This window comes from Morone saxatilis, unplaced genomic scaffold (genome assembly GCF_004916995.1).
Source record: "Morone saxatilis isolate NCDOM2014 unplaced genomic scaffold, NCSU_SB_2.0 Contig3, whole genome shotgun sequence".
Classification (NCBI taxonomy): domain Eukaryota; kingdom Metazoa; phylum Chordata; class Actinopteri; family Moronidae; genus Morone; species Morone saxatilis.
In genome coordinates, this window is record NW_023339873.1 from 9,232,474 (window position 1) to 9,259,896 (window position 27,423).

General features: G+C 40.4%; 3 protein-coding genes across 4 annotated transcripts in view; all 3 read right to left on the bottom strand.

Moving 5' to 3' along the window:
- aqr (aquarius intron-binding spliceosomal factor) overlaps positions 1–15,990 on the bottom strand; it is a 48,387-nt gene extending 32,397 nt beyond the window's left edge. For both annotated transcript variants that reach the window (XM_035674105.1, XM_035674104.1), the window contains exons 1-19: positions 15,878–15,990; positions 15,303–15,407; positions 14,722–14,778; positions 14,418–14,458; positions 13,767–13,802; positions 13,548–13,668; positions 13,287–13,427; positions 12,590–12,658; positions 12,338–12,438; positions 12,150–12,226; positions 11,206–11,270; positions 9,074–9,190; positions 8,875–8,988; positions 8,435–8,538; positions 5,448–5,550; positions 2,701–2,821; positions 2,049–2,190; positions 1,124–1,302; positions 41–208 (exon numbers count right to left, since the gene is read on the bottom strand). In XM_035674105.1, coding sequence (XP_035529998.1) covers positions 41–208; positions 1,124–1,302; positions 2,049–2,190; positions 2,701–2,821; positions 5,448–5,550; positions 8,435–8,538; positions 8,875–8,988; positions 9,074–9,190; positions 11,206–11,270; positions 12,150–12,226; positions 12,338–12,438; positions 12,590–12,658; positions 13,287–13,427; positions 13,548–13,668; positions 13,767–13,802; positions 14,418–14,458; positions 14,722–14,778; positions 15,303–15,386 — 1,840 coding nt within the window. In that variant the 5' untranslated portion in view covers positions 15,387–15,407; positions 15,878–15,990. The remainder of the gene's footprint in view (positions 1–40; positions 209–1,123; positions 1,303–2,048; positions 2,191–2,700; positions 2,822–5,447; positions 5,551–8,434; positions 8,539–8,874; positions 8,989–9,073; positions 9,191–11,205; positions 11,271–12,149; positions 12,227–12,337; positions 12,439–12,589; positions 12,659–13,286; positions 13,428–13,547; positions 13,669–13,766; positions 13,803–14,417; positions 14,459–14,721; positions 14,779–15,302; positions 15,408–15,877) is intronic.
- A 171-nt stretch (positions 15,991–16,161) lies between these two features.
- On the bottom strand, positions 16,162–20,043 carry LOC118337615 (zinc finger protein 770-like). The gene is made up of 2 exons (XM_035674729.1): positions 19,935–20,043; positions 16,162–19,673 (listed from the first exon to the last, which is right to left on the bottom strand). Exon 2 carries the CDS (start codon positions 19,635–19,637, stop codon positions 16,350–16,352), a length of 3,288 nt encoding a protein of 1,095 aa, XP_035530622.1. The 5' UTR covers positions 19,638–19,673; positions 19,935–20,043; the 3' UTR covers positions 16,162–16,349.
- Positions 20,044–23,179: 3,136 nt separating this feature from the next.
- The window catches only part of dph6 (diphthamine biosynthesis 6), a 56,743-nt gene continuing 52,499 nt past the window's right edge, over positions 23,180–27,423 (bottom strand). Inside the window, exon 15 of the mRNA XM_035674601.1 lies at positions 23,180–25,167. Coding sequence (XP_035530494.1) covers positions 25,049–25,167 — 119 coding nt within the window. The 3' untranslated portion in view covers positions 23,180–25,048. The remainder of the gene's footprint in view (positions 25,168–27,423) is intronic.

Sequence of the window (27,423 nt, forward strand, 5' to 3'; positions counted from 1 at the left end):
TGTGTGTGTGTGTGTGTCGGCAGGGCGTATATGAGCATACCTTCTTCAATGACGCGTCCCTTGTCATCCAGCATACCCTGCACCTCGCAGCCTCTCACATACACCAGTCCAGTCTGCTCCACAAAGGGCTGGCGCCGGTCGAAGCGTGTGCCGTAGGGCAGGTTGGGCCGCACCGTGATCAGAAAGCAAACATCATGCTTTCGCAGTCCTACAGGGAAAGAGTTTGGAGAGACAGGTTAGAGAAAGATAGAGAGGAAAGAAATGGTTTTATAAACAGAGCAAGAGAGAAAAGTACACAGGGAGAAACTGAGGTAATGGGGGAGTGAGACAGAATTTGGAGATGCAAGAGAAACCACCCTGTCAGCATTGGCCTGATCTTTAAAACATGAAGCACTAATTATACAATAGGGAAATGGCTAGTGGATGGAAGGAAGTAATACTTCATACCTCCACTGAATTACAAGAAAGAAAGTAGTAGTGGCTATAAAGTAAGTGAAGACATCAATTTGGGATATATTAGGGATGTGAACATATCCTATATTTTTCTCTGGAGAGCTATAGCAATCAGCTTGCCGAAAGTCTTCATTGTGCTTTCTATGTTCCCAGTGAATCAATGTCTTTCAAGGCTGACAAGCTCCTGTTAACATTATCTACAATGCCCATCTGCCACACGGAGAGATAGAGAGAAAAACGATCAGAAAGTAAAACTCAGCGGTAGAAGCTACACAGAGATAGCATGTCTTCGCTGAGACATGAGGTAGGTAAGGTGCATGAGTCAAGGCCCAGTGGAATGGAAGAGAGTGGAGAGGGAAGATTTTATGGAGGTTATAAACTGCTTACAATGAGGATTGTTTGAAAACACAATAAGAGACAACACAGGAAAAGAAAAGGTGTAGCAAGGCAAAATGAAAGAGGGAGGTAGTGAAAGTCATAAGGTGTTAATTATTTTTTTTTGTTAATTTTCCATTTCTATTATCCTTTGTGAGTAAAAACATAAATTAATAGAGGATGGAGCATAGCTAGATGAGCATAAGCAATAGAAATGGTAGATCCAAAATTTCAAAAAGTGATGAAAATACATAAAGAATATTGACCAGAAAATGCTCTACCAATGAACTTTTACCTTCCCACTCATGCTTGATATGATCTTGTACATTGAGGTTAACGGTGACATCGGCTCGCACACGGGCAGGCCAGCTCTCTCCGATGTTGGGCTTGGCAACCTCTACTATGGAAAAAGAGGTGATCGTCTGAGCCATCCTGGCCCAGCCCCCAAACACCACTCCGCCGTACTCTGATTGCCTGTGTAGAGGGGCACACACAACAAGCAGTTAGACAAGCGCTGTGGGCTGCTGTCAAGATTAAAATCAGTGGGATTTAGGGCAGCACATGGCACTACTGCTTACTTATTTACTTTTGCAGGAACAACAAGCAAGTTGCTACATCATTTGACATAATGGGAGCACTTATTATGTTAAGCAATGGGTTTCGAAATGTGGTGTACCAAATGTCACAGTCTTTTAATAAAATATTATCACTGCTCCATGCCACCATGTGAGAGGTAGGATAATCTTCATACACTGAAGTAAAAAGACAAAGTGTGGTGTTACTAAGTTAATCATAGAAATGTGTTCTACTTACGCATAAAAGACACAAGACATGCTCATCAGTGTGTGTGTGAAAATCATTTTAAACTCAGAACCTGTAAGTTTTATATGATGATAATCATTTTAAATTTTATTCTAACTATGATTATTGCCATGACACTTGTACTACTTCCTCTTGTGTACCCACCACCAGCATTTCACTGCACATTTTGAAAATATGAGTATAGAAATCTTTGGATCTTAATGCCTTTAGCTCAGGTTTACTAACAATTTCTTCAGACCTTTGGTGTTTCAAAGAGAGGTATGATTATGTGATATTTACAGAAATGTAATTTAATTTAATACTTGTTTAAACATGTATAAAAATGTCTGTACCAAGAAAATTATACAACATTCTGGATCAAGTTTTCCTCTAGCTTGACAGAAGTGAGGAGATCTCACCATGGTTTCATACGCCACACCACATCTTCTATGTCCTGTCTGATCTCATAGGTGGACTCCAGACGAAAGAGGTTAAAGTTCCTCAACAGGTAGTCGTGGAGGGTCAGGAACTGGAGATTGAGCTTGGGTAGTGCTAGACAGCCTGAGAAGGCAAACCAAGGAACAGAGAGAGACGGAGTGAATACTAATCTACATATGTGAGTAATTATAAACATACACACCCACATAAACACAAACTTACAATTAGCCAATAAAAGGTCATAATATTATTTTCTATAAGATTAGAAAAAAAGGTTAAATGGCCTAATACATATGTAGCCATCTAATAATTCAACAGTGTAAATATGTTGCTTCTACAGACTTGTAGATGTCAATGTCTCTGTTACAGCTAAAGAGTAATATGCTTAAGGGATGTTGCTTGAATGGTAAGTTGTATGCGAGTTGTTGAAGGTGTCCTTGCCAACTAAAGAGGATTCCCCAAGAGAGAGGTGCCAGTTTAGTGCTAGATGAGTGCCCTTAGGATAAGGGCTAACACAAGGTGTGGGTGGATACACCGAGTATGAAACACTGACTAGACACTGTGCCCTAGTGCATGTTAACTCACACAGATAGACACACACAGACAATCACACTTCATATGTGCAACACACACCTTCGCCTGAGTAGTACTCTGTCGGGACAATGTTCTCATCCCAGATTATCTTCTCTGTTGGATAAAGGGGCATCTGGTTAAGTTGCTCAATCTGAGAGATTCTGCGCTCATGACGGGACACCTGTGTGTGTGCGTGTGGCAAACGGAGAGTGAGACAGAGAGGACAAAGACACAGACAGAGAAATTGGGTTAATGAAACAAATGCTTCTCTGCCCCTTTGGCTGATTGTCTAAGATATTTATCTCCTCCTTTACTAGAAGACAGACCAGGAAATAAAGAAAAACATTTCCACAAAATCAGGTCACTCAACAAATCTGTTACATCATACACACAGTAAATGTCTGGTTTAACTGAAGCTTTTTATTAATTGCCATCCTCAGTCCTCTGGTGCTAGACTTTAGTTGGCCAATATACTTAAACATGTTTTAGATTATAAAACTAAAATGTGTAGATGGATTAGCAACCATGTCATGGGATATCTAGAACTTCGACATCAAAAGCAACAGGATACCTTACTGGATCTTTCAACCTTAGACAAAGAGGTTCAACATATATGAATGTTACTGTGTAGTTATGGCGTCACTGGTTATTTTCTTATGTGTACGCTAGGGCTGCAACTAACAATTACTTTCATTATTAACTAATATGGGGATTCTTTTCTCAATGAATCGATTATTTTGTCTCTGACATGTAAGAAAATAATCAGTGCTCATTGTAATTTCCCAGAGCCAAGGCTGACATATTCAAATGCCTTGCTTATTCAACAGCCCAGAACCCAAAGATATTCAGTTTACTTATAAATAAAACAAAGAAAAGCAGCGAAGTCTTTAATTTGAGAAGCTGAAACAAGATAATGTGTGGCACTTTTGCTTGAAATTACTTCTCAAAATATTTGCCACCAGGGCTGCATAATTAATCAAAATATTGTCAATAGTGCATTGTCCAAATCACAGAAGTTTTTTTGATAATGATGATAATGTGTGACATAACAGCATTATAATAAAGTATTGTTGCGCTGCAGAGATATCTTGGCCTACAAACCTTTTCTACAGATGTAAAACATGAAAAAACATGTTTGTTAGGAACAGACCACAAATGTCACGTATCATGATTTTAATAGGGGTTTTTTGTGATAATAATATACACCATTCATTACCCTAATGTAGATATACATTAAGGACAAATTCATCAAAAATTGCTAGTAAAGGGGGAGCTTCTAATCTGGTGTGTCTCTCTACTTCATTTTATTAATCTTTAACCAAGCATCAGTCCTACTTAGGTTTTGAGGACGTGCACACAACCATTTTGCTATTTTGTTTTTACTCTTCTGGTAAAAAAAAACAAAAACAAAAAAACACCAAAAAGCATAAATTACTTACTATGTCAAGGGGAGTGATATGTGCTTTGGAATACACAAGAGCTTATCTTTTCCACTAGAGGAAGTAAACAGCCTAATCTGGCCTAACACTGGCACTGGTGTAACAGCAGTACTACCTCTCAAAAAGAAGCATATTCATGAGTACATTCTCTGCAGCAAGTATGATTGTTTTGCTACCATGTGGCAAAGTTCTAGTCCTGTGGCCCATTCCTATTAAACCCACGCGGTCAGAAATTTTGGTTGTTGGGGGCAACCTCAGGCGCACACAAATGAGTCCCCTGACATTGTCTCCTGCAACAATCTAATCAGATAATTATGAAACAGCTCTTCTCCATCGCTTCTCAGAGAGGACCTGGGGAGGGTCTGAGTGGGTAATTATGAATAACCGCCGGACAGCCTTGAAACACCCACTTTGATGAAGAGGTCTACAGCACATGTGTGAGTGTGTATTGGGGAGGCTGGCGGGACATGGGTCTAGTAGTTTCTGGAGGGGTTTTAAAAATGAAAATTGGGCGAGCAAGGGAAGGGGAACCGAAGAGCACAATCAAACTACCTCTAGTCTTTCAAGAGATACTAAAAAAAAAAAAAGAAAAAAAGAGGAAAAAAAAAGTCCCTATCTCATTAGTACGGTCTTCAATTTACCCTACGTCATACAAATGCCCACATAAAGCAGTAATTGGATTAGAAGGCAAATTTAAGAGGGACGGGGAGTGAAGAGGGGATACTATATGTATTCCAAGGTCAAGAGCTTAAATTAATGACTTAAAATGAGAAACACAAAACCTATTATGCCGTAGCGCTGACTGGCCAGTTATTGTTCTGGAAAATAACGGCTCCCCAACATTGTTTGTAGAGGTGCACCAATACCAATTACGCGTCTTTTATACTGCCAGTTGACAAGCACATAGTGCCTGAAGTATTGCTTCATACCATCATAGAACTAAACAATTTCATCTAATCAATTGAAATGCCTGGGGAATTAAGTACCGCCTTGGATAAATATTTTAATATTTGATGCACAGAAAATAAACAGGATCATATGTAGTGGAAATTATGGTCCTAGTTTATACACTTGACCAGAAAAGTCTGGAATTCCCCAAAACTAGCTTAAGTTCACTGGATATGTCACTGGTACCTGTCTGAATTTTCATCCAAGACTGTACTCTACCAGATTTAATAGATTATAGATAACTATTATATTATCATCTATTACATCCCACTATGAAGCCTCAGTCTTGCATGGTATGAAAGAGACTAAACAGAGCATTTACCTGATAATTCTAAAAGCTAAGACCAACCCCCAAAAAAACACATTTAGAAACTCAAATGCCTACATGGACAATTCCATAAAAGCCAAGTCTGCACTTACCAGCAGCTCAAGGAGAACCTCCTTTTCATAGGCGGTGTCTTGCCCTTCAGGCAGCTCAGGCAGCAGACAAAGATATGACGCCACCCGGTGGAGCGTATTGGGGCTGCAGAGAAAGATGAGATAAACAAGTGGTTAGTCAGTTAGAATATTTGCATTTGCAAATTACAATTTTAGCTGACACTCTTATCCAGAGCAGGGATGACAATAAGCAGATAATAACTAATTGCTGTCCAAAGACAATGATTTAGTAATGACTGAAATGGTGGAGATTAAGATTGCGAACCAGGGAACAAAAATCTGAACATGTCTTAATTATAAATTACAATTATCTTAAAAACAACACATCAACTATGTACACTAAACATAATATGTTCAACATTACTCTGGTGTGTCACATTTATAAAAAGAAACAATCTGTAGGTCCAGTTTCTTTCTTTTTTGGGACACTATCTCCCCTTCTGAGAAAGATTTTTCAAATGGCGAGAGCAACACCACTATATGCGTGAAGATACACTGCCTTATCAAATTCTTTGCTTGTTAGCACTGCGGCACAGAGCAATACTTCTGTTTGCTTTGACACTGCACTCCTGCTCTGTCAGCATGTGTGTGTTAAGGGGCTGGGGTGCACTGATGCGACAGGATTATGAAAATCAAAGCCCATCTCCATCTCAGAAAGCTGAGGCATGGCTCTCTGCATACAGACCTGTTTTAATCAGGCTGACACTGTGTGACAAAGGCAGGGTCTGGTACACAACGAAGGACAGGGGCTGGACACATTGTGACAGCCACACGTGTCAGTGACTGACTGTATCCGTGAATGTGCATGCATTCTCCTACTTGTAATGCCACGCTTGGGCAGTGGAGTGGCAATTCTGCCAATGTTGCAGTCTGGTGGCCCAGTAGCTGGCATAGGTCATGTGGACATCCCTTCCCTTAGCAACAAAATAACAGCAAACCAACAACTCACTCTGAGTAATGGAGATGACTGGACCAGGTCATGACTGACAGCTGAGCTACTGGCAGGGTAAGGTGGGGATGGGGAAATAATAGAAAGTGGTGTTCAGTGAGTTTGCTCTATAACCTTGTTCAGGTTTTGGAGACGCCATTATCAGCAGCTTGTGTAATGTCATTATTTTAGCAGAGAGCAAATTACAATAGACATTATCTGGTCAGTTAAGGACACTTTCATTCAGTTAGCTAGGCACTTGTGTACGCACAACCACAACATGAGACAACATCACAAGCCGGATAAGCTTTAATTTTTTAATTAAACAAAAAAAAAAGAAAAAAAAACTATGACAAATGGCTTTTATGGATTCAACCAATGAGAAGTGGAATGAATCAAATTTAAACACCCTTTTCCATGACAGGCCCACACTGACGAACTAATCCACAGAACTAATTACACCAATTATTTTGACATTTCCAGTAGTGATGACTTTCCTAGCATTTCAAAGTGATGCATACTCTTTGATCTTGTAGTCAATTCATTTTTTTTGGCCTGAAATGACACTCAACATGTTTTATGTAACTGAAAGAAGTGTCTGTGTGTGTATATTTGAGAGAATGGGTGTGTACATGTGTGGGCAGGCTATGCTATAATGCTGCGTTTGTGTGTTTGGGGGACTTAGCAGATAAATTCAGAGCGGCGGGTGACTGGGAGCTTAGCCCGTGGGTAGTGCAGCTGGAATAAACTGGCATTAGCGTGAGTTGTTTGGATGAAAAGTGCCTCGTTAAATCTGATCGGCATTTTTGGAGTTACCCAGGAGCTGCTTTGGTGACAGTTGTGGAGCAGGGAACAATGCAGTTCCTGCTATATTCAAAATCCTAATTCTGGGAAAAAGGAGCAGAGCTTCTAGAAATACATGAAATGGTTCAGCTAAGTCTTTACCTGATTCAGCTCGGCTCGGCTCATAACCCTCTGCCTGACTTAAAGAAACTTAGTGTGGGTTTTAAGCATTTATAATCCAATACACAAGTTAAAAAGAGGTGATGGATATACAAACAGACTGCAACGAGGAAATTTGTGTTGTTTCAACATAGCAACTCAGAGAAATCATGACAAAGACATCACATACTGTACAAAGACTCATTGTGAGTACAGTACAGTAGAGCTAAAACACGACTGTTTAAAGACTTCTAAAAGCTTGAGTCAATAATTTAACATTTTAATTAAGATATCAAATGGCAAGAAAGGTTAGAAACCCTAAAGTAATTACAAATTCCCAATAAATCAGTGTCTTTTCACTCCCCTTCACGCAAGCGTACAAGTTAAAAAAACCCACACACAGGCCAGTTCATCAAAGCACGGGTGCTTTTTGGCTCTTTGGCTAGCTAATATGATCTGACAAACACAGCTGTTCAAAGAGTTTATTCTCAAGCCACTGCAAATCGATTAAATTAATGAGGCGTGCCTCTCTCTCTGGCTGGTACCAGCTGCCTGTTCAAGGGCTCACTAGCAGCCATTTAGCAGGGAAGTCAGGCAACAACACTGGTGCTGATGCTATACTGCAAATTAGGATCAAGACAAGGAGTCTGCATGTGTACCTGTACTTTAACTGGGGCTTATCTGTTTTGGAGATCAGAAGAACCTCTATGTAAAGGTCAGATTTGTATCTTCTGATGAATTGCTGGAGGGTGTGGTCTTTGTGTAACTCTTTACCACTGACAGCACTGTGAAAAATGATGGTATTAGGGCTGCCCCTGAAAACTCAATGATTCAAGTCATCAGTTTAGAAGACCCAGATTCAACTTGCATGTTGTCAGTTGTATCCCTGCATTCACGCGCAGAGTGACAGCATGGCAGGCTGTAAACTTTACAAACCAGGTCTCAAAAATACCACAACCCACAAAACTAACTATGATGGAGGTGGAAAAGAGTGATAGTTAATGGAGGGCAGCGTAGTGCCAGACATGCGGCTGCTGCGACACTCTGCAGTAAAGTCGGCTAAAACACTTTTGAATTCATTGCAGATGTTTTGATTTACCTGAGATGCCCAAAGTGTTTGGTCAAGGATTCTCGTGTGTCTACTGCTGCTACGCTGGACAGAGCAAACTCTTGCAACTCCGGGAAATGAGCAAAAGCTGCCCGCTGCAAGAAAGAAAACACAGAGCAAAACACTTGGACTGATGTTGACACCATCACTGTAAAAAATACCTTACTCATCATTACATATACACACACACATGTAATAATCTTTACATTTATTTTCACAACTATGAAAATGGCAGATGGCAGTATCATTTTGTATTCATGTTGCTTTCTCCCACCACGCATGTACTCCAGAAGCACAATAATACCCAAATAGATGAACAGAGAACATTCTGAGCACACAATAGCAGAACCAAAGAAGGCAGGACAAAGAACGTAGCTGAGATACGCCGCTGCATGCCTGTCTGATTGTCCCTCTTTATTTATAGTATTTACCTGCAGGGAGGTGATTTTGTCATAGTGCAGAGTGGTCATCTCTTTCCCCGTCAGGGCAGTTCCTGTCTGGTCACTGATCTCAAAACCTGTGTAGAACTTCAGCATGTCCAGCAACTACAGAGATGGGACAATAATATAAGTTAGTTAGTTTGTATTTCATGTGCATGCTTAGATGGATAAATGTCCTAGTGTGTTGTACCTGGCAGAAGAGGTGTCCCTCCTTCTCTCTCTTGGTGAGGTTGGATAGGGTGCAGCTGACCACCAAGTGAGAATCATCCAACACAGTATTGAACCAACGCCTGGTGGGCAGCAGGGCCTAGACACACAGGAAACCATGTTTATAGTGTTGGACTACATGTTTATAGTTGTGGCTAAAACACATGACCTTAAAATTCTCACAACAACAATGTCACTGGTGAAGAAAAAAAAAACATCCAGGTAAAATTCTATTTCAGTGGACTGGAACAAAATAACTCAAGAAAGATGAGCCAAATTTGTTAGATTTGGAGAGGAAAAAATGCTACATACGCAGACATAGTCTGCTGCCTCTCCATCACAGAAAAAGGGAATTAGGTATTGTATGAACGTACCGCTCTGAGAGGTCAAAAGAATCAATTAACTGAACAACAACCACATTTCCCAGCATCTGTCCATGATTATCCATACATCTTATTGATCCGTGGTCTTTTCTTGTCTTGAGGTTATTTTGAAACATATGATAGAGCAGCAAACAATAAGGCAAACTGACAGTGAGATGTGAAGGCGGCTGTAAAAAAAAAACAAGCTCAGCTGCTTCTATAGCCATTATTTGTTTGTTGTAGCTCACGAATGTGACATGAAGGCAAGTACAGACGAAACATGTCAAGATGAGATAACAGAGCTGCTTTAGTGGGAATATAAGAAAGAAATACTGAACATGTTGATGAACTGACAGAATGACTGGTGCACACAGAACAAAAAAGGAGTTCAATCTATCACATAAAGGCTGAAAAGGAATAACTGCCCAGAAATAAAACATGTTGTGAAATAGAATATGGAATGGGAGACTGATTGGCAAAACAACAACAAAACAAAATATGTATTATTTTATTCATTCAAAACCACTCTTCAAAAGGCAGCAGGAGCAGCAAGTGATACCTAAACACTGGGAGAACTGATATCTTTATATATATTTATAACACCCATCTTTGATCTCAAAACAGTCCGGACAGCCGGCATGAAACAGGCATGAAAACGGAGGTCTTTTTTCCCTGCATTAATTTTCAGGTCGTCATCAGAGAAGGGAAGTATGGATTTCAAGCAACTGAGGCTTTGTAAAAGGATAGTGCTGAAGGACAGAAGATGTCTCTGGAGACCGTCAGCTGGCCGGCCACTAGCCACTGCCAGGAACAGCAAGGCCGGCCTGTCAGCAGGCAGCCAGATGAAATCTATTGAACTCCCTTGCTTGTAACAGGAGATCTGCATAGGCAGCAGTAAGTAAGTAAGTAACACTCTTATGTGACATTGTATCTTTAGACAACCTCATTGGCAAGGTTGTCAATTTCTATTTTCCTTAATGAAATCTTTGAAATGAACTAATATCATGATATTAATATCTTTAGGAGCCATTTCATCACCCTGAAAATGCCAGGTTTTCAAACAATGTGTAGGTCCACTCCATGAATTCCAACATAGAATATACTCCACTGCATAACAATTCTGTGATTAAAACTATTACTCTCCGTGGTATAGGAGTAGATCTTATGACTAAAACCCTTTTTTTAAGACCGTGACAAAGGTAAACCAACATTGCATCTAAAAGCACAACAAAATAGTTCTATTAGAGTAGAGCCACTCTCAGTAAGTAAGCACGTAGGTCTTATAGGTATATTTCACCTACAAGATGTTTTTCTCAGTGCACGAGCAGACACTGCACTTCACTCTTCACCTTACACCACATGTCAAAAGCCATCAGGCTGAAAACAACCCTTCTCATACTCCAATCAAAGACTTCAAATACTGCACAGCTTTGCAGACAGCAATGACAGAGACACATTGGGTGGAGCTGAGACTCAACATTTATCCACTGTCCGTTGACCTGAGTTAGCTATAAATGTGAAGGACAAAAGGCAAATGAGCTCTGCAGAAATGGATGTCTACACCGCTTGCTTCATCAGGATTCCATGATTAAGCAAATATACTTGTAGCCCTACACTCTTCTAGCGTATATACACATTGGAAATGAGTGTCTGGCTGGTGTCTGTGTTAAGGTTGAGTGCATTCTCCTGCACTGTAACTTTCAAATAAAGCAATTCAAGCTAGGGAGTAAAAATGGCAAATTCGGTGTCTTACCTCCAAATCAATAATGAGTTCAATGAATCTCTCGCAGTAATGTACTTTGTCCATGGATACAGGCTCTTTGGAAAAGGAAGGAAATAATGGAAGTTAGCACTTCACATCAGATCAGGAAATGCATGTTATCAATGACAACGTAATCTGACAGACAAGCAGACAAGCAGACATGACGATATGAACATACAAGGCCAAAAAAAAAAGATAGGGAACGATAAGATGTAGCAGTGGAAAGGAGGTTGTGTAGTCCTCACCAAGGATATGAGGAAAGCAAACGCATGTGGACAACACCGAGGTGCCATGCTGAGTGTGTGAGCCTCACTATGAGATACCGCATTGCTAGCACAGCAGCATGCTGGGACCTCAGCCCTCATTAAGAATGTCAGTGTGTATGTGTGTGTGTGCACTTAAAGTTGAGGCATGTAGCAAGCATTAGAGTGATGTGGATCCTGCTGGGCTTCAGACTGTAATCTACTCTGTCAGGTTTGAATTCTACCTAAACACACAAATACACGTTCTGTTTTTAGCATTCAGGTGGGGGGCTTCTGTGTCGGCCTGCATTACAACATAGTAGTCTGTGCCGGTGGCTGTATGGCAGCTGGAGCACATGCTCCTTCAGCAGCTGCACGACTCAGAAAGAAAGGAGGGAGTACTGAAATAAGGATGATAAAGGGTAATGTTGTGTCTCATAATGGCAACATGGGCCCGGACTGAAGAGATGTGCTCCCTGACACTGAGAAGGCTCCAGAAAAGCCTAAGTAGATTTATCATGCTGAGAAAGGTACACAGTGCACATGCAAAGGCCTGCTTTGGACCAAAGTCACAGGGAGAATCCACTGGATCATTAATTATATTCAATATGTGAAGGTACAAATAAACACCAGGGATGCACCATTGTTTTGTTGTTAAAATAGGACGAAGAACTACTTTTTTCCCCTGTTTACCTGTTTGTGGAATTGACATGAGAACTCCAAGAAACTTTTTAATGAGAGAGGAGAGGAAGGCTCTCTCTTTTTTTGCCCTGAAGAAGACACAAAAAAGCAAATCAGAAAAAGCCTGGAAACTCATAGAACACAAAACAAAATCTCCTCATATTAGTATAGATCTGAACACGCAAAGAAAATAATATTACTGCTCAGCTGCATCAGCATCCATCTTATCAAACTTCTTCTTGATTAGATTCCAGAACTTCTGCAGCTTTGGAACTTTCTTAAGCTCGTGTTGGAGTCTAGACTGCAATCATAATAGAAACAAGTGAACAAAACCGTCAATTTTACCTCAGAATTAGTGTCATTGCAAGGAGGCAAATAATCAAACAACATCATTACTCGGTGTGTGCCAATAAACAGAAAAACTTAATTAGTGAAATAGATTGACATCTTACTGGTAGGAGGCACATCCACATTGGCAGAGAGATGAGCTGCTGTACCTGCTCTCTGATCAAATCAACCTCCTGGGCGGGAGGCGCAGAGAGAGAGAAAGAGTTGTCAAAATGTACTGTGCATGACAGATTTTTATTACACATCAGCCCATAATAAAAGTCTGCAACTAAAATATTTAGAGGCCTTTATAGGATACAGTCAAAGTGCAGCAGGCTATCACAGCAGATTTTTAAAGTGAGACATCTGCAGTGCTTCCCTGTGGTTTAATGCGGCTGTGGAGTATACAGATGGGTGGGAGCTTACCCAAGTTGTACTGCCTAGTCTACTACTGCCACCCAGTGGACATTACAAATAAATGCCGTAATTTCCACATTTATCTTGGGCAACAAGGCATTTTGGCATTGCTTACATTAATAAATAAGAAGCAATTTAAACCTCTTTAAGACAAAACCATTTGCTGCAACGTCTTCCGTCTTTCAGTCCTTGGACACAGCATAAGAATATACCACAGTGAACTAAAGTACAGTTGCTCCTTACTCATGATGGTGCTGCGATAAGCAATACAGATTTTTTCAAATAAATCTGTTTAACCTAAGTTGAGCAGAGAAATAATTTTACCTTAAACCATGTAAGTATTGTAATCAAAATATAAGCCGTTTACTGTTTTTTTAATATGGATATCAGTGTAGTGACACGCACCAGACTGTTGAAACAATGGTCCAGGAAGACCAGCAGAACTGTTTGTTCCTTCAGAGTGAGGCCTGCCTCCTCGCCTGCCAATACAGCTTCCATCACACATTTGAAGAAGAATGGGAAATGGCTTGGCTCCTTCTTGAACACCTGATACATACCAGAAGATACAATTGTGTTTGAATGGTAATTGTAAAGAAGTAACTTATATAAACATGCTCTCTTCAGAAGCAATTAACCTAAACTTAGTTGAGGCACCACAATTCTTACCTCCCAAGCTGGGACATTCTCTCTGAACTTTTCATTGACGATGCAACAAATGGACATGAGGTAGGCATTGCTGGACACCTCAGGAGTGTAGTTCACCCACAGGTAGTTCTCAAGATACTGGCTGAAATATGAGAAAATAATTGATGAACATCTATCTATACATCTTAATCACTGGCTGCTTCATAAAAACATGGAATAAAAGGAGGTCAACTCTCTCACCTGAACTCAAGCAGCATAATTTTTCTGATGGCAAATCTGAAAACATATGGGAAAGAAGACAACAGATCAAGATTAGGAAGTGTAAGAGGTGTTCAGTGGATTAAACAGCAGTTCAAAGGAACAGTTCAGCCAAAATATTTTTTGCTGATATTTTCCGCTTGTGGTGCTCAAAGCGCCAAAAAAAACTACATTTGAAAAACTCAACAGCAATGTCTCTTTCCAGAAATCATGACCTGGTTACTCAAGATAATCCACAGACCTTGTTGTGAGCAGTTTCATGTGTCACTGCACAGAAGCACGTGACACATCTACTCATGGACGAGAGACTCATGCCAGCACAGGATGTAAATATCAATACCATCTTCCTCAGCTGAGATGTAATGTTAGCTGGCTAGCGTTGCACCACTGAGGTAGCGTGCGGTCGCTATGGCTGACATATGTAGTAGGACTTGTAAGAAAATGGTTACTAAATGTAACTGCTCACAACTAGGTCTTCAAATGCAGTTTTTGGCGCTTTGAGCTTCACAAGCTAATATCTGCAAAACTCAGCAACTCACACCAAAACAATCTAGATGGATAAATAGCTCCACAGGTAATTAGAAAAAGGTGTTATTTTGATATTGTGGTGAAAGACGCTATATATTTACTTACTTGGACTTGAGAATCTCTTTTTCGTAAACATCTTCCATGACCTAAACAAACAGCAAATAATGTTAGTATATTGGGGGTTAGGGCAAACACAGAGGACCCCCACCTAATGCAACATAAAACAACAAGTGTGTTTAGGTTGAGCTCACTGACTGGTAAAAGCAGCACTTTCAACCTCTTTACCATTTTATCAAACTAAGTGATTAAAATACATTTTAGGTAGAACCAACAGACATGTAAATAACACAATTATAAATACAGCATACACAACTTGAACCTCTAAGATGCAGCAATGTATTTCACTCACCTTAGGGTCAAATGGGAGTTTATTCTTCGCATGAGGAGCCCAATATTTATTAGCCAGCTGAAACAAGAAAAACAAACAGTAAACATGGCAGCATGTACACTCAGTTTCATTTAGCTGCACAGAAGTTGCTACAAAATGACGCATTACAGGGTGGTGCATGGCTGGCAATATCAGACGTTCAACAAGTTTTATTATGGCTTTCTGGATAGGATATAATACTCTTTAACTTTATTACCGAACCAACTTATACTGACATTCTTTTAGACCAAATATCATGTGATACACATCACAAATCCTCAACCCATCTGTCATAGATATACACTGCGGTCTTGCCCAATCTCCCCTTTCCACACATTAGTTCTTTATATATGTACTAGATTGACACAGGATGCAGTAAACTAACCTTATATGTAAGTACACTTCAAGTACACTTCACAGACTTGACCAACTACAGGTAAACATACAAACTGACTGCAGGTAAGGAACAACCTTACCGTCTTCAGCATAAAAACAACATGGTAAAACTTATTTCAACACATTGCTAGTGATGGACCACATGTGTAATGTACATTTACAATTACCTGTGTGACATATTCAGCATTAATCTGAGACACAGAAGGCGCAGCAGCCTTTTTAGCGGGGGTTTCTTTCTCCATGGTGGCCATCTCAAGCAGTTACAATGGCGACTGTCAGAAAAAGAGAGACAATTACATATTGTGTGAAGGTAATCGTAACTAGCCATTAACACCAAAAGGCTTCGGACTTAGCTTTTTGTACTGAACTCGTACCTTTAAAATAATGCGGCCACTAAACGCAAGAACAGTGCTGAGAAAGTTAACGTAGCTAGCTGGTTTAAAAACTTCAGCAGGTGAAGTCAATTGGTTAAATGTTATTCTAAACACAATTACTCAAATACGTACCCGATACGTCAAAAAACAAGTCATACCGGTTGCTATAACGTATTATCATTAACAAAACATCGTAAAATGCTAGGTTAACATTATTAAACGTTAGCTGTTTCACAATATCAGGCGCCGAGCTAAGCTAATTAGTAGCATTTAACAGTTAGGAGCTGACTCGGAAATTATCTGAAGATAGCGTTGCTGCTAGTCTTATTGTGTATGTAAAAAATATATGAAAAAGTAAGCCTACAAACCTTTCAGTTTATTTAGACATGAGTGTGACTGCAGAGGGACGGTTACGCATGTACACAACCAAAACGCGCTGAATGCGACTGACTTCCTGAATGGGTACGTCCCTAAAATGCTCCCCGAGTACAAAAGCATTTTTCCGTTCCTACTTGTGAAAGTTCTTATATTTCTCTAAAACAACTAAACTAAGTCTTAACTAAAGTACGAAAATCCTTGTAAAGTAGTTATCTTTTAAACATTTCAATATCAAATATGTACAGCATGAACAAATTTAACAAGACGCACTAAATACTATTTGAAACACGTTTAATTTATGAAATACAGAAGATATAAAAAAAATAGTACCTACATTATCATCTAGTGCACATTATAATACATCTTTTACATACAGTATGCACAAAAATCACATTAATGACATATCATGATCATCATAAGCACAATTTCACACAAAAACACAAACATTACACCTTTTGATTATCAGTGAGTCAGTCGGTGTGTTCTGACATGTGCCGACTGTGTGAACGTTTTGCCACAAATATCACACCTAAACGGCCTCTGACCTGTGTGGATAAAATAATGCCTTTTAAGTTTAGAGGGAGACACAAAATCTTTGAAGCAAATGTCACAGCGATTGTTCGGGGTCGTTTTAGGTTGAACTTTAGTTGAACAAATGTGTAGCTTCAGATCGTTTTCACTCGTAAAACTTGCAGAGCACTTGTCACACTCAAACACAATTAGTGGCTCACACCAGTAATTATCTGCCTGCATTTGAATCTCAACCACAGAACTCACACATTTATCACTGAGCAACCTGTTGCGATCTGAAATGGCTGTAACTCCTTTAGGCTGACATGGTAATACTATATTGTGTGCCCTGCCCTCGTGGTGATGTGACAAAGGTGGAGCTGCCATATTCTGATTTTGGACAAGCTTATTTATTTCAAAGGTAAGTTCAGAGGGAAATGAATAACTGTGATGATCTGTAGCCTGATCACAGTTGTCTAAAGCCTCATTACATTTTTCTCTCTGCTTTTCCTCTGATTCATTACGCTTCTCTTGTAAGCCTACTTCTGGCACTGCCAACCATTCAGTGTCTCTAGCCTCTGAGAAATAAGATAAATCTCCATCAGTAAATGAGTAATGACCAACAGTGGTATAATGTGACTCTGGCTGCTCTGTTGTTGCACCCACACTAAAATCAGTACAATCAGTAAGGTTTTCAATGCATTGAACCTGGAGATGGTTCGGATTTAGCATTTCTCCTTGAACATAATGTGACATCCTGTTACTCTGTCTGCATTTGTACTCGTGAATTTTTAGGTGTCCACGCTGTGTGAAGGTTCTGCTGCACAAAGTGCATTTGTACGGCCTTATCCCAGAGTGAGTGACCAAGTGCCTTGAGAGCTTATATGGAGAAAGAAAGTTCTTAAAGCATATTCGGCATGTGTGACATTTCCTCTTTTTACAAGTTACGTTACTTTTACAGTTTGTCTTAAAGAGACTGTTCACTTTTGTAATGCATATTTCACGCCTGGTGCAGAGCGTCTCACTCACTCCGTTACATACAACACCCTCAAAATTTGAAAGTGTAGTGTTTATGTTCACAGGTTTTTTCTTTGGTAGGATATGGACACTGATCCTTGGGTAAAGCTGCTGTTGACTATTTACTTTCAGTTGTCTGCTGTTCCCCTGTTGATTGAAGGGCTTGGATGGTTTCTTCTCACAGTGAGTTCTTTCATGGGTTTTCAAATGTGGAGCTTGCCTGAATGCTTTCCCACACAAAGCACACTGAAATGGTTTCAGTCCTGTGTGTACCATCTCGTGCCTTTGTAATTTAGAGGCACTCTGAAAACACTTTAAACACCGGGAGCACTTGTGTCGTACGTGACCTGGATTTTGCGTTGATTTAGCAGTTTGTGTCCTTTTCACAGTCACTTTAGAAAACTTTCTCAGGTGCGCCTCATTTTCCTTTGAGGCGTGTGGCTCGTCAACTACGTCACTGCCAGTTTGTCTCTCAAAATCCTTCTTATGCATTAACATTTCCTGGACGGGGACATCTGCTGCACTCCTTACATTAAACCCACCTACGCAAGAAGGTGGCCGATTGATATACAATGATCGTTGCTTGTGATATCTGGACCACAGGTGAGTGCGGCAGTGGACCCTCAGGTGTGTTTTCTGACGAAATCTCTTTCCACACACCTCACAGCCAAAGGGCCTCTGCCCAGTGTGAGTCAGTATGTGCCTTTGAAGTTTTGATACAGATGGAAAACATTTCAAACATGCATGGCACTGATGTAAAGTGTTACTTCTCTGCTGCTTCCTGGTGGCGTGGTAGGTTTCCCTCTGCTGTTCTTCTGATGTAATTATCTCAGAATCCTGAAGAAGAGAGTCATTGGGATCATTGTTACTCCATGTGTCTGATGTAACATAGATGTTCAAGTCAATGGGATTTGCATGACTGGGTTCAGGTTTTATTGCATTTGCAGACATTTTCACATTATTTCCCAATTCTTTTTGGTTGCTGTGAATTTTATGATGGCGTAATAAATTAACTTCCAACCGAAATGATCTGTTGCAGATTACACACTGGAATGGTTTCAAGTCTTTATGTGTTCGGTGTTGCTGCTCTTGTTCATGTGACTTATGACAAAAACTCTGACACCGACTGTCTGTATTTAATAGTTGCTCTGGTTTTACAGTTGCATCTGACCTGATTTCAGTCTTGTTCAGGTCCTGCACAGCGTTTACACTTATTTTACAGCGAAGCTCCAGTTCCACTGCTGAACTCTCAGGATTGTGATGGCTGATGGGTCGTTGTTGAAGTGATGACCGAGGCGGCACAGTGGAGGTTTGTCTGCTGTCACAAAACCTCAGTTTTTTCCTCTCAGTGCCGGCAGAAAGTGAACATTTATTTGCAGTGCTCAAATGAGATTTCAAGTGTACCTTCTGTCTGAAGGCTTTCCAGCAGATCATACACGAGTAGGGTTTCTGCCCCGTATGAATAAGAAAGTGCCGCTTTAATTTGGATGGCGAACAGAAGGTTTTGAGACATTTAGGACACTGGTGTTGCAAAGTAATTTTGCTTGTGATGGAGCTCAGTTCTTGAGACTGCTGGTGCACCTTCGAACAGGCCTTTTGAGAGAAGGTCTGTCCCAACTCTCTGCCCCACTCAAATTGTTTTGGTTTGTTATGAGTTGTTGAGTGAATCCGAAGGTGAAGGGATGAAGGAAATGACTTCAGGCAGACTTTGCAGGTGTATCCATCGTGAGCACTGCGTACCGAAGTGTCTACATTTGCAGAATCAACTTGCTCACTTGGTATTGGAAGATTTGAGATACTGTCCTCAGTCACTGAGCCATCATTTACATAAGGCACATTTTTTGGTGGTTTTCCAGTCTCAGAGGAAGGAACACAAATTTTGTGACTCACAATTTCCCTTTTCCGCTCTGTCTGGGAGGTCGCAGAGGCGGACACAGTCGGGAGCATTGAAGTGTAGTTACTACAGCCATGTGTGGTAATCCCTGCAGCTGGTCTAACACAATTTGGTTGTTGTTGATGAGTTAAAACTCCACTTTGAAGACGGTCTGTAGGAAGCCTTGAATGGTGGACATTCTGCAAGTGTGTTTTCAAATGCTCGGACTGCGTGAAGGCTTTTCCACAGATCTCACAGTTGAAGGGCTTCTGGCCAGTGTGGATGAGATAATGTCTCTTGAGTTTATATGGCGAAGGAAAAGCTTTTGGACAAACAGAGCATTGATGCATTTTCAAATCGCCACCGAGGTGATCCTCTCATCAGACCTAGGGCAAAGCATATGGCATTAAAACATGGAAATGGAGGTCAAGCATAAAGGAATTCCCATCAGTGCAGCTGGCAATAGAAAACAAGTAGTTAACTTAAATAATGATTACTATAATGCAGCTAACCTTGCTAGAATCCATACTCAAATACTGTACAATGTCTCATTATGTTTGTGAACGTATAATATGTATTAAGTCTAACGTTACAATACGTTACTGCCAAAACATTACCACGCTACAATGTAAGTCCAAAGTACTTACTATTTGTGTTTGAAGTCCAATTACAACTAACGCTAATTCGTTATAAGTTGAGTGTTTTTCTGTGGCTTGTTAGCTTTCTTGCTAACGATGTAACAACCTCATACGTCACTTAGGCAACAAGCCTGTACGTCTCTCAAAATGTACGACGAGAAACAAAGATGTTCGGTTCCTAATGTCTGTCTATCTGTCGTGATATTTCTTTCTTTCTTTCTTTTTAAGTTTGACGAGATTGATGCTATGCGAAATTACACAGTTATACCATTATAATGCTAAAGCCACCTTAAAGACATATTCTTAAATAATACGTGCAAACAATCAACTCAGAATAAAAAACTGCTATTTTCATTTGTTGGTTAAACAACATACTCAACACAAAAGTTAAATACATAAAAGAAAGACAACTCGTGTTCTTTTTCATTTTGTGTGCAAAAATATTTAGCACATATCAAACCTTGCTCCTCTACCTGCCACAGGAATGAGAGACTTTACTGTAATGATATCTGTGGCCTCAACACTTGACACATACTGCCTAATGCTGTTATTGTGGATCCTAACAATCCAAAACACCATGCAATACAATACCACATTGCAATTTGACCAAGGACAACCTTACACATTAAAAGTGCTGGGCCTCTCACACAACCACAGTCATTAGGTAGTATTGATTACGTAGAAATACAATTGTGTAAAATAAGACCTCATTCCCTTTTATTAATAAAAACAAAATTATATAGACCTTTATCACATTCATGTCTTGAATGATTGTGATCAAAGTCTATGTACTGTACATCATCTGTATGTGCAATATATCCATCCTACAGAGTATGTCGTGTAGAAAGTGGATTAATTATACATACAATGTACAGTATACACGTTACCTGTTCAGATTGCTCCAAAAGCGATATGCCTTCTATCCCCCAGGGAAGGGCTGTGTCGTAAGCAGCAGGCAGGTGGGTTCGCAGTCCCCCACCCCTGTTAACTGAGGGTTTCTCTAGTTTGATATAGTACTATATGACCCTGTTTACTCCCCATTTATTGTAAACCATCTGTTCCCACCAGTTCATTTTGGTCGTCAAACGTTTATTTATTATTCTGTAAATGGATCAACAATTCAGAGTTCTAAGCTGAGGGGTTCTCTTTTCAATGCGGTGCTGAGTGTTTGTTTTGTTTGGTTTTGTCAGTGTATATACAGTATCTATGCCTCTCCAACACTGTGTCAGTGTTTGGGCAGGTTTGAAAAATATAAACGTTACATTTTGCACAAGTTCTATGGGACTTCTCGGGGGTAATGGGGAGATGATATGATTCCATTTCGTGTTGTGTCTAGATTGAGGTGTTTGGTCTGTGAACCTAGTTTAGTCTAGCAAGACCCAGGCAGGGTAACCGCAGGTTTTCAACCCCTGTTGGATGTGCTGCTTTTCCTATGGTTTTCGCCTCAGTGTTGTTGATATTTATTTTCCAGGAATGTGGATGATGAGAATTAAAGGTATATCGATATGTGTGGGTGGGTTTTCTACTTTGGCTTTACCTTATTCCAAGGATACTGCACAGCCCAGGATAGCCAACAGGCTGTTCATCTTGTAAACAACCTGACTAGTGAAGTAGAAGTGACATTGATAAGTCGATAAAAAAAAAAAAAGAATCACTACCAATTTTGATTGAATATCTTTGAGTCTTAGACTGTGGGTCAGACAAAACAACTCATTTAAACATCTAGGAAATTGTAAGTAATTGGTGTAATAAGGTGTTACAGTGCCACGGCCTTAGTACATTGGCACACCTGCATGGAGCGGAGCCAACGTTACACATGTGCTTTCCCTGTATGACAAGTAAAAATATTTTAGTCTCATCTGAAAATCTGGTTGAACTGGACTATTGAATTGATCTAAACTCTGCTTACAGTCATGTAAGCAATAGGCCTTTTTTTACAGTGGACATTTTGACAAGTCATAGCAGGGAGACACTGACGTAACCTTAACCTTAGCCGCACAGGTGTAACTAAGAACATTAAAAATGCAGTGTTTGTGTTCTGTTATTGTGTCCTATTAAGCCATTGTGACAGTGACCCAAGGCCATAGTTAATTATTATTTAATTAATTATTTACACTATAGTGCTTTTCCTACTGTAACATGTCAACATGTCTTATGAGTATAAGCCCTATGTTAGAGCACCATACACAATAAATTGCATAACACAGAAAGTGGAGGAAAGCTGTAATGTGCATTGCAAAATAGTAATCATGTTTATAGGTTTATCTATTAAAATAAAAATTAAAGATACTTCACAATAAGGTAGAAATAAAGCAAAAAAATGGTTTAAATGTCATAAATATTGTTTTAAAACCCACACACATAAGGTGCACATATCTTAAACATTAAAATAGTGAAAATGTCAATATTAAGAAATATTTAGAAAATAATTCAATATTTTAGGGTCTTAACATGAAAACTGAAGACAATATTTCAGTGATCTATTAGAGATGAAGGTAAAATATTTATAATATAATAATAGTGAATAATAATATTTTTAATAATATTATAAAACAATTTTTTAATGCTCCTTAGCTTAATTTAAATTGTAGCATTCAATGTATTAGTGGAAATACTGTGCAAATAGAATTGAAAGCTTGTTTGCGTTTAAGTTGCACTATTTATGTTGACCACAAGAGGGCAGCAGACACCACTCAATAGCCTGAAATGGTTTGCCAGTTCAGCAGATAGAACAAGTTTCATGAAGTCAGGGCTGTGACCATAAAGACATGCTTTCGTAATACATCAGGGGAAGAAAACAATACATTATGAAACAAAAATGATTCAAACATGAAAACAAACAAAACCGCAGTCACTGAGGCAAACAGACCACAATGTCAGCAGATGTCTCGTGCACCAAGGCCGCTCCTAAACCGGGCTCCCCTACTGTAGCCCACTGCTATGGGGAAAGAGAGTCACACGCATCAGCCTGGTTAGCCTGGAGGAAGAAACACACAGTTAAAGTCCATGTGCAAGGCCACAATGACAAGGGCCGCAGGCTGGTACACTGCACACAAAGGACAATGTTAGCCACAACAGCCAGTTTGTTTGAGAGTGGTTGCAGGTCAGCTTGGTAGAAAATGTACATTTGACAAAACACATGAGAAAACTAAATGTCACCCTGTCTTTATTCATTTTGTGAGGAAACACAGCGGTGAAGAGACAAAGAAATGTGTCTGCCATAGGCCATCACATTGGCTATGATGAGGGTGTGATGATATACTTGTGGCTTTGCCTGTGTCTGTAAGAAAACATGCCCACTGAAAGACAGAATGTTATGTTTACAGTGAGAATTGACAAGCCTTTGTCTTGCACTGAATTTTAGTGGCAGAGCTCCTCTGTGTTTACTGAAATGCTGAGTCTTGTATTTGAATGTTTTTTTACATATGAATTCCTATAATTTAACTGTTCCAACAAGAAAAAAAACACATGGATTCGAAAAAGAATTGTAATATTTATGTTACATTTTATTAAAGTACATTTCCAGTTCCTGTCGTTATTCTTCATTCTCATCGCTCAATTTGAACAAAAAGATTTTTCAACCTTCGTTGTAAACCATTATTAAATCCGTAAGACTGCTGAACATACATGCTTGTTCAGCAGAGTCTTGTTTGGCCACATCCTTCTTTTCATTCAGACTGTTACACTCATTCAGAAATTAATAAACAAAAATATAAAAAGTAATTTGACAAAGAAAACACTCTTGGAGGAATGTCTTATACAAAAATTTGACTATTTGTGCCACTGCCAAATCTGTAGCTGCTTTGTGGATGTAATTCCAGTGTACCTGACTGAGGTGTAAAAGCACATAATAAAAGTACTTTATTAAGAAAATACCCATATCTTAATGCTTATCAGACAGCTGCATCACTCAAAAATTCTGAGTCTCCCCCTGGTAGGGCCCTTTAAAGCCAAAAAGGTGAACATTAACACACACTGTATATTTATGGGGCATTGGCTTGCTCGCTCTCATAAATAATTGCGTGTTTGTGTTTTTCAACCCTCAATAAAAAATCTTCAGGCTCTATTGGTTGCCTCTATTGTTCAATTTTTGATAACAACAATCAAAACAACATTGCGGTGGGTGAAGATCAATAGCCCACTCCACTCTCCCGCCATTACAAGAGCGATGAAGAGAATAGCCGGAGTGAAGATGCATTCCACCTCGGATCATCAATACGGTTCATGATCTTTGAGAAAAGAAATGTTGCAGGAGCAATTGTTAATAGTGCTATTTTCTTCCCACATCGTCACACTGTGTCCATTGACACTCCCCAATACACACACACTACAACACACACCTGCCCTGCAGCTGTGTGTTGTAGTGTCCCCTCTCCTATTAACCAGGTTGCCTTAGAATCAATAGAAAACATAAAGAGGCTTAATCTTTTCAGGTGCTCTGCGCTGATTGCCTATTACACAATAATAACACACCTTGAATCCCATGGAGCATGAGAGGGAGATACACAGTCACCTCATCCGCACACATTACACACAACCACAAACCAGTCACACAGTAAATCTATAGGTTTACAACTGAACAGATGGTGTCAGCGGTGGCGCTAGGCCTTTATGAGGGGTGTTAGCTGGCGTGCTAAGAGAAATTCCACCAGAAACAGTGGGATATCAGGGGATACAGTTTATCGCCTCATGGGATGAGACACTGCTGGTGTCTCCTTTTGTAGACTATGGTCTCGAGTCTTCTGGTATGCAGCCTTAGCTTATAGAAGTTCCGTTAGACTCATCTCTGAGGCGGAATAGCAGCTGCTGCAGTATACAACTCTAGGGGAAGACAAGGTGAATTACTAGCCTAAGTTCTGGGATGTGAAGTGGAATAAACACATCCTCAAAACCGCACATGACCAAAACCACTTGGAGACAGACACAGCTTTGCATTTCAACAATTAGCAGTGACAAACAGTCAAAATTCAGGAGCAGTTATGCAGTTTTTCTTTTCCACATTCACTGATGTCCTGTTGTAAGTCATTAGGTGTTGGGGCTGTCAGAGTCGCGCCTCCAGAAAAGCCCCACTGAATTCCAGTGCTGTGATGACTGGAGTCTGGTTGTTGACTCTGGCTGTGTTTCTATAAACTGAGCCAGCAGGACAGGTGGAGGATTTGGGTGTCAGGCAAGTCCAGGACTGGAACCAGGGCCAAGGATGGACTGGACTCCCCCAGAGAGCTTCTCAAACTTTCTTCAAGTCCTGACAGGCAGAGGTGGGGAGAAGGATAGGAAGAGGGAGAGGGAAATGAGAGAAGGGCCGGTGTTAGTTTGATGAGAACTTTGGCAGGACTCGGACATTAGGTCCTCATATAGCTGTCCCGCTGGGGCCGTCCCAGGACAGAGGCTGCACTTAACCCTTCAACAAGGGAACACAAACCTATTTACAAATTATTGGCATTCTTAAATCCTTGGCAGATTGTAGCCCCCACCCCCTACCCATTCAACTCCCTGCAGTGCAGACATATGGTCAGCAAGGACTGAACTCTAAGCTACCCCTCCCAAACTCGCACACAGGGCCATATACAACCAAATAGATACACACTGAAGGGGGGGGGCAACCCTGCCATGCCCTTTTGGACAATTGAGCAGCTTGTTGGGGGGGATCTAGTGGAATGGATCCTCTGCTCCTGTTGTGTTGGGATGTTAGGAAGCTGTGTTGGGACTACCTCTCAGTTTTACTGGAGCTGAGAGATGTTGTTAGTGTGTGTGTATGTGTGTGTGGCCGGACTACAGACGGGCAGCGGGCATGTGAGAATTCATTGAGTGTCTCAGCGCCTGGTCTTGATGACAGCCTGTCTATTTAGCAGCTGCCCGCTGGGATGTTGCCCCTTCCCTACTCTGCTCCGTGCACTAATTGGTCACAAGTGTTCCTGTCTCATGGTTGACTGTCCTGGCTTATTTCTTCTGATTTAACAGCATGTTGCATGGAACTTGGGTGTGGTCACTGTGATCTGGCATGGTTGTGATAGAGATACACATCTGGGGAAAGCATGTGGTGTCACTTTTGTACCATCACTAGTGCAAATGTCAATTTTTCTGTCATATGATACATGTCACATTGTAATTCCTGAGCAGTTATCTCGAGTCTCAGTGGACAAACACAAACTAATGCTCTTTTAATGACACCTACCAGCACTGCAGTACCACTATGTGACATGTACGTGAACTTGTGGAAAGAGAATACAGGACACGGAGGTTAAGCGAACAGTTCAGCACTATTTAATAAGCCTCATTCTCTTTCATTTGAAGCGCACGCAGCATGCCAAACATCCTTACAAAGAGCCCACACACCCTAATTAGCTAATATGCACTACAGCTTAAAATACCCCCACTGAACACAGGCCTTTTTTTGGAGGGCATTAAAAGCCTAAATATGTGTTATCAGAGCATGTGGTGTACCCTGGGAAGCAGGATCCTCTGGAGATGGCTAGCTGACAACTGAACGAGCTCAGGAGATCACAGACAGGGGATGGTTTTATTAAGAGAAGAAACACACCCTTCATCACACCTTGCACAGTAAGCCTGTTTTATGTCAGGATGTTTTAATCTTTGTACTAACAGATAATAATTGCACTCTCTCTTTGAGAGTCTCTTTTAGTGTCTGTGTACACAGACAGGCCTGCTTTTGCATGAATGAGAGACACAAGGGGGGTAAAGGTGACTTGAGTGCGCATGCAATTTTGTGTTTTTTTTTTTGTCTTTGTGAGTGAAAAGTGAGTAAAAGACACAGACTACTTTGCTCCAATCACTTTAAATGCTTCTGGAAAATCACACAAAATCCTATGAACGCTTCCCAGCACACACCCCATCCCCATCCCCTGGTCTCTCAGCCCCCCCTTTGGGCTACATGGGGAGCCTCATTGAGAGGCCCAGTGGACAGCGGATATAAGATTCAAAAAGCCATCACATTAGCAATGGGATGGAACTAAACCATCTACCCAAGAGGACCAGCCATTATTCTGCTTCACGGCGAACACACAGGGAGCTGAAAAAGGCTGCTGTTAAATCTCTGTGTTTTCAAAACCAAATCATTACTAATGCCCACAACACCCTTTTATGCTAAACATCAACAGCCATTTCAGTTTGAACTGATTAATATATAAATATTGTAAGCCTAAGTGAATAGAAGGAGGGGTGTCTGAGAAGGCAGTGGTAAAAAAGGAGAGAAAAAGGGGGTTCCTGTGTGGAATGGTTGATGCCTGCTGGGCTTATGGGGCTTTTAAGCAGTGGCCAAGGCCCAGAGCCAGTGGTTTTTAGTTGTGCTACACTGACTTCCAAACTGGTCAAATTATCTGGTAAACGAGGTGGTAATTAGCAAGTGTTGGCTCATGAAAATTGTTCATTTAGTCCAAGGAGACTGAACAAAGAGGCTGAGGGGGCTATGAGGGTGCAGTGGAGCCATGAAGATGGAAAAACTCCTTCACCTTTCTTTAAAGCAGCTATAATAAATTATTAT

Excerpts from the sequence above, each read along its gene's own strand:
- LOC118337615 (XM_035674729.1), bottom strand. The coding sequence starts at position 19,637 with ATGCATCAATGCTCTGTTTGTCCAAAAGCTTTTCCTTCGCCATATAAA.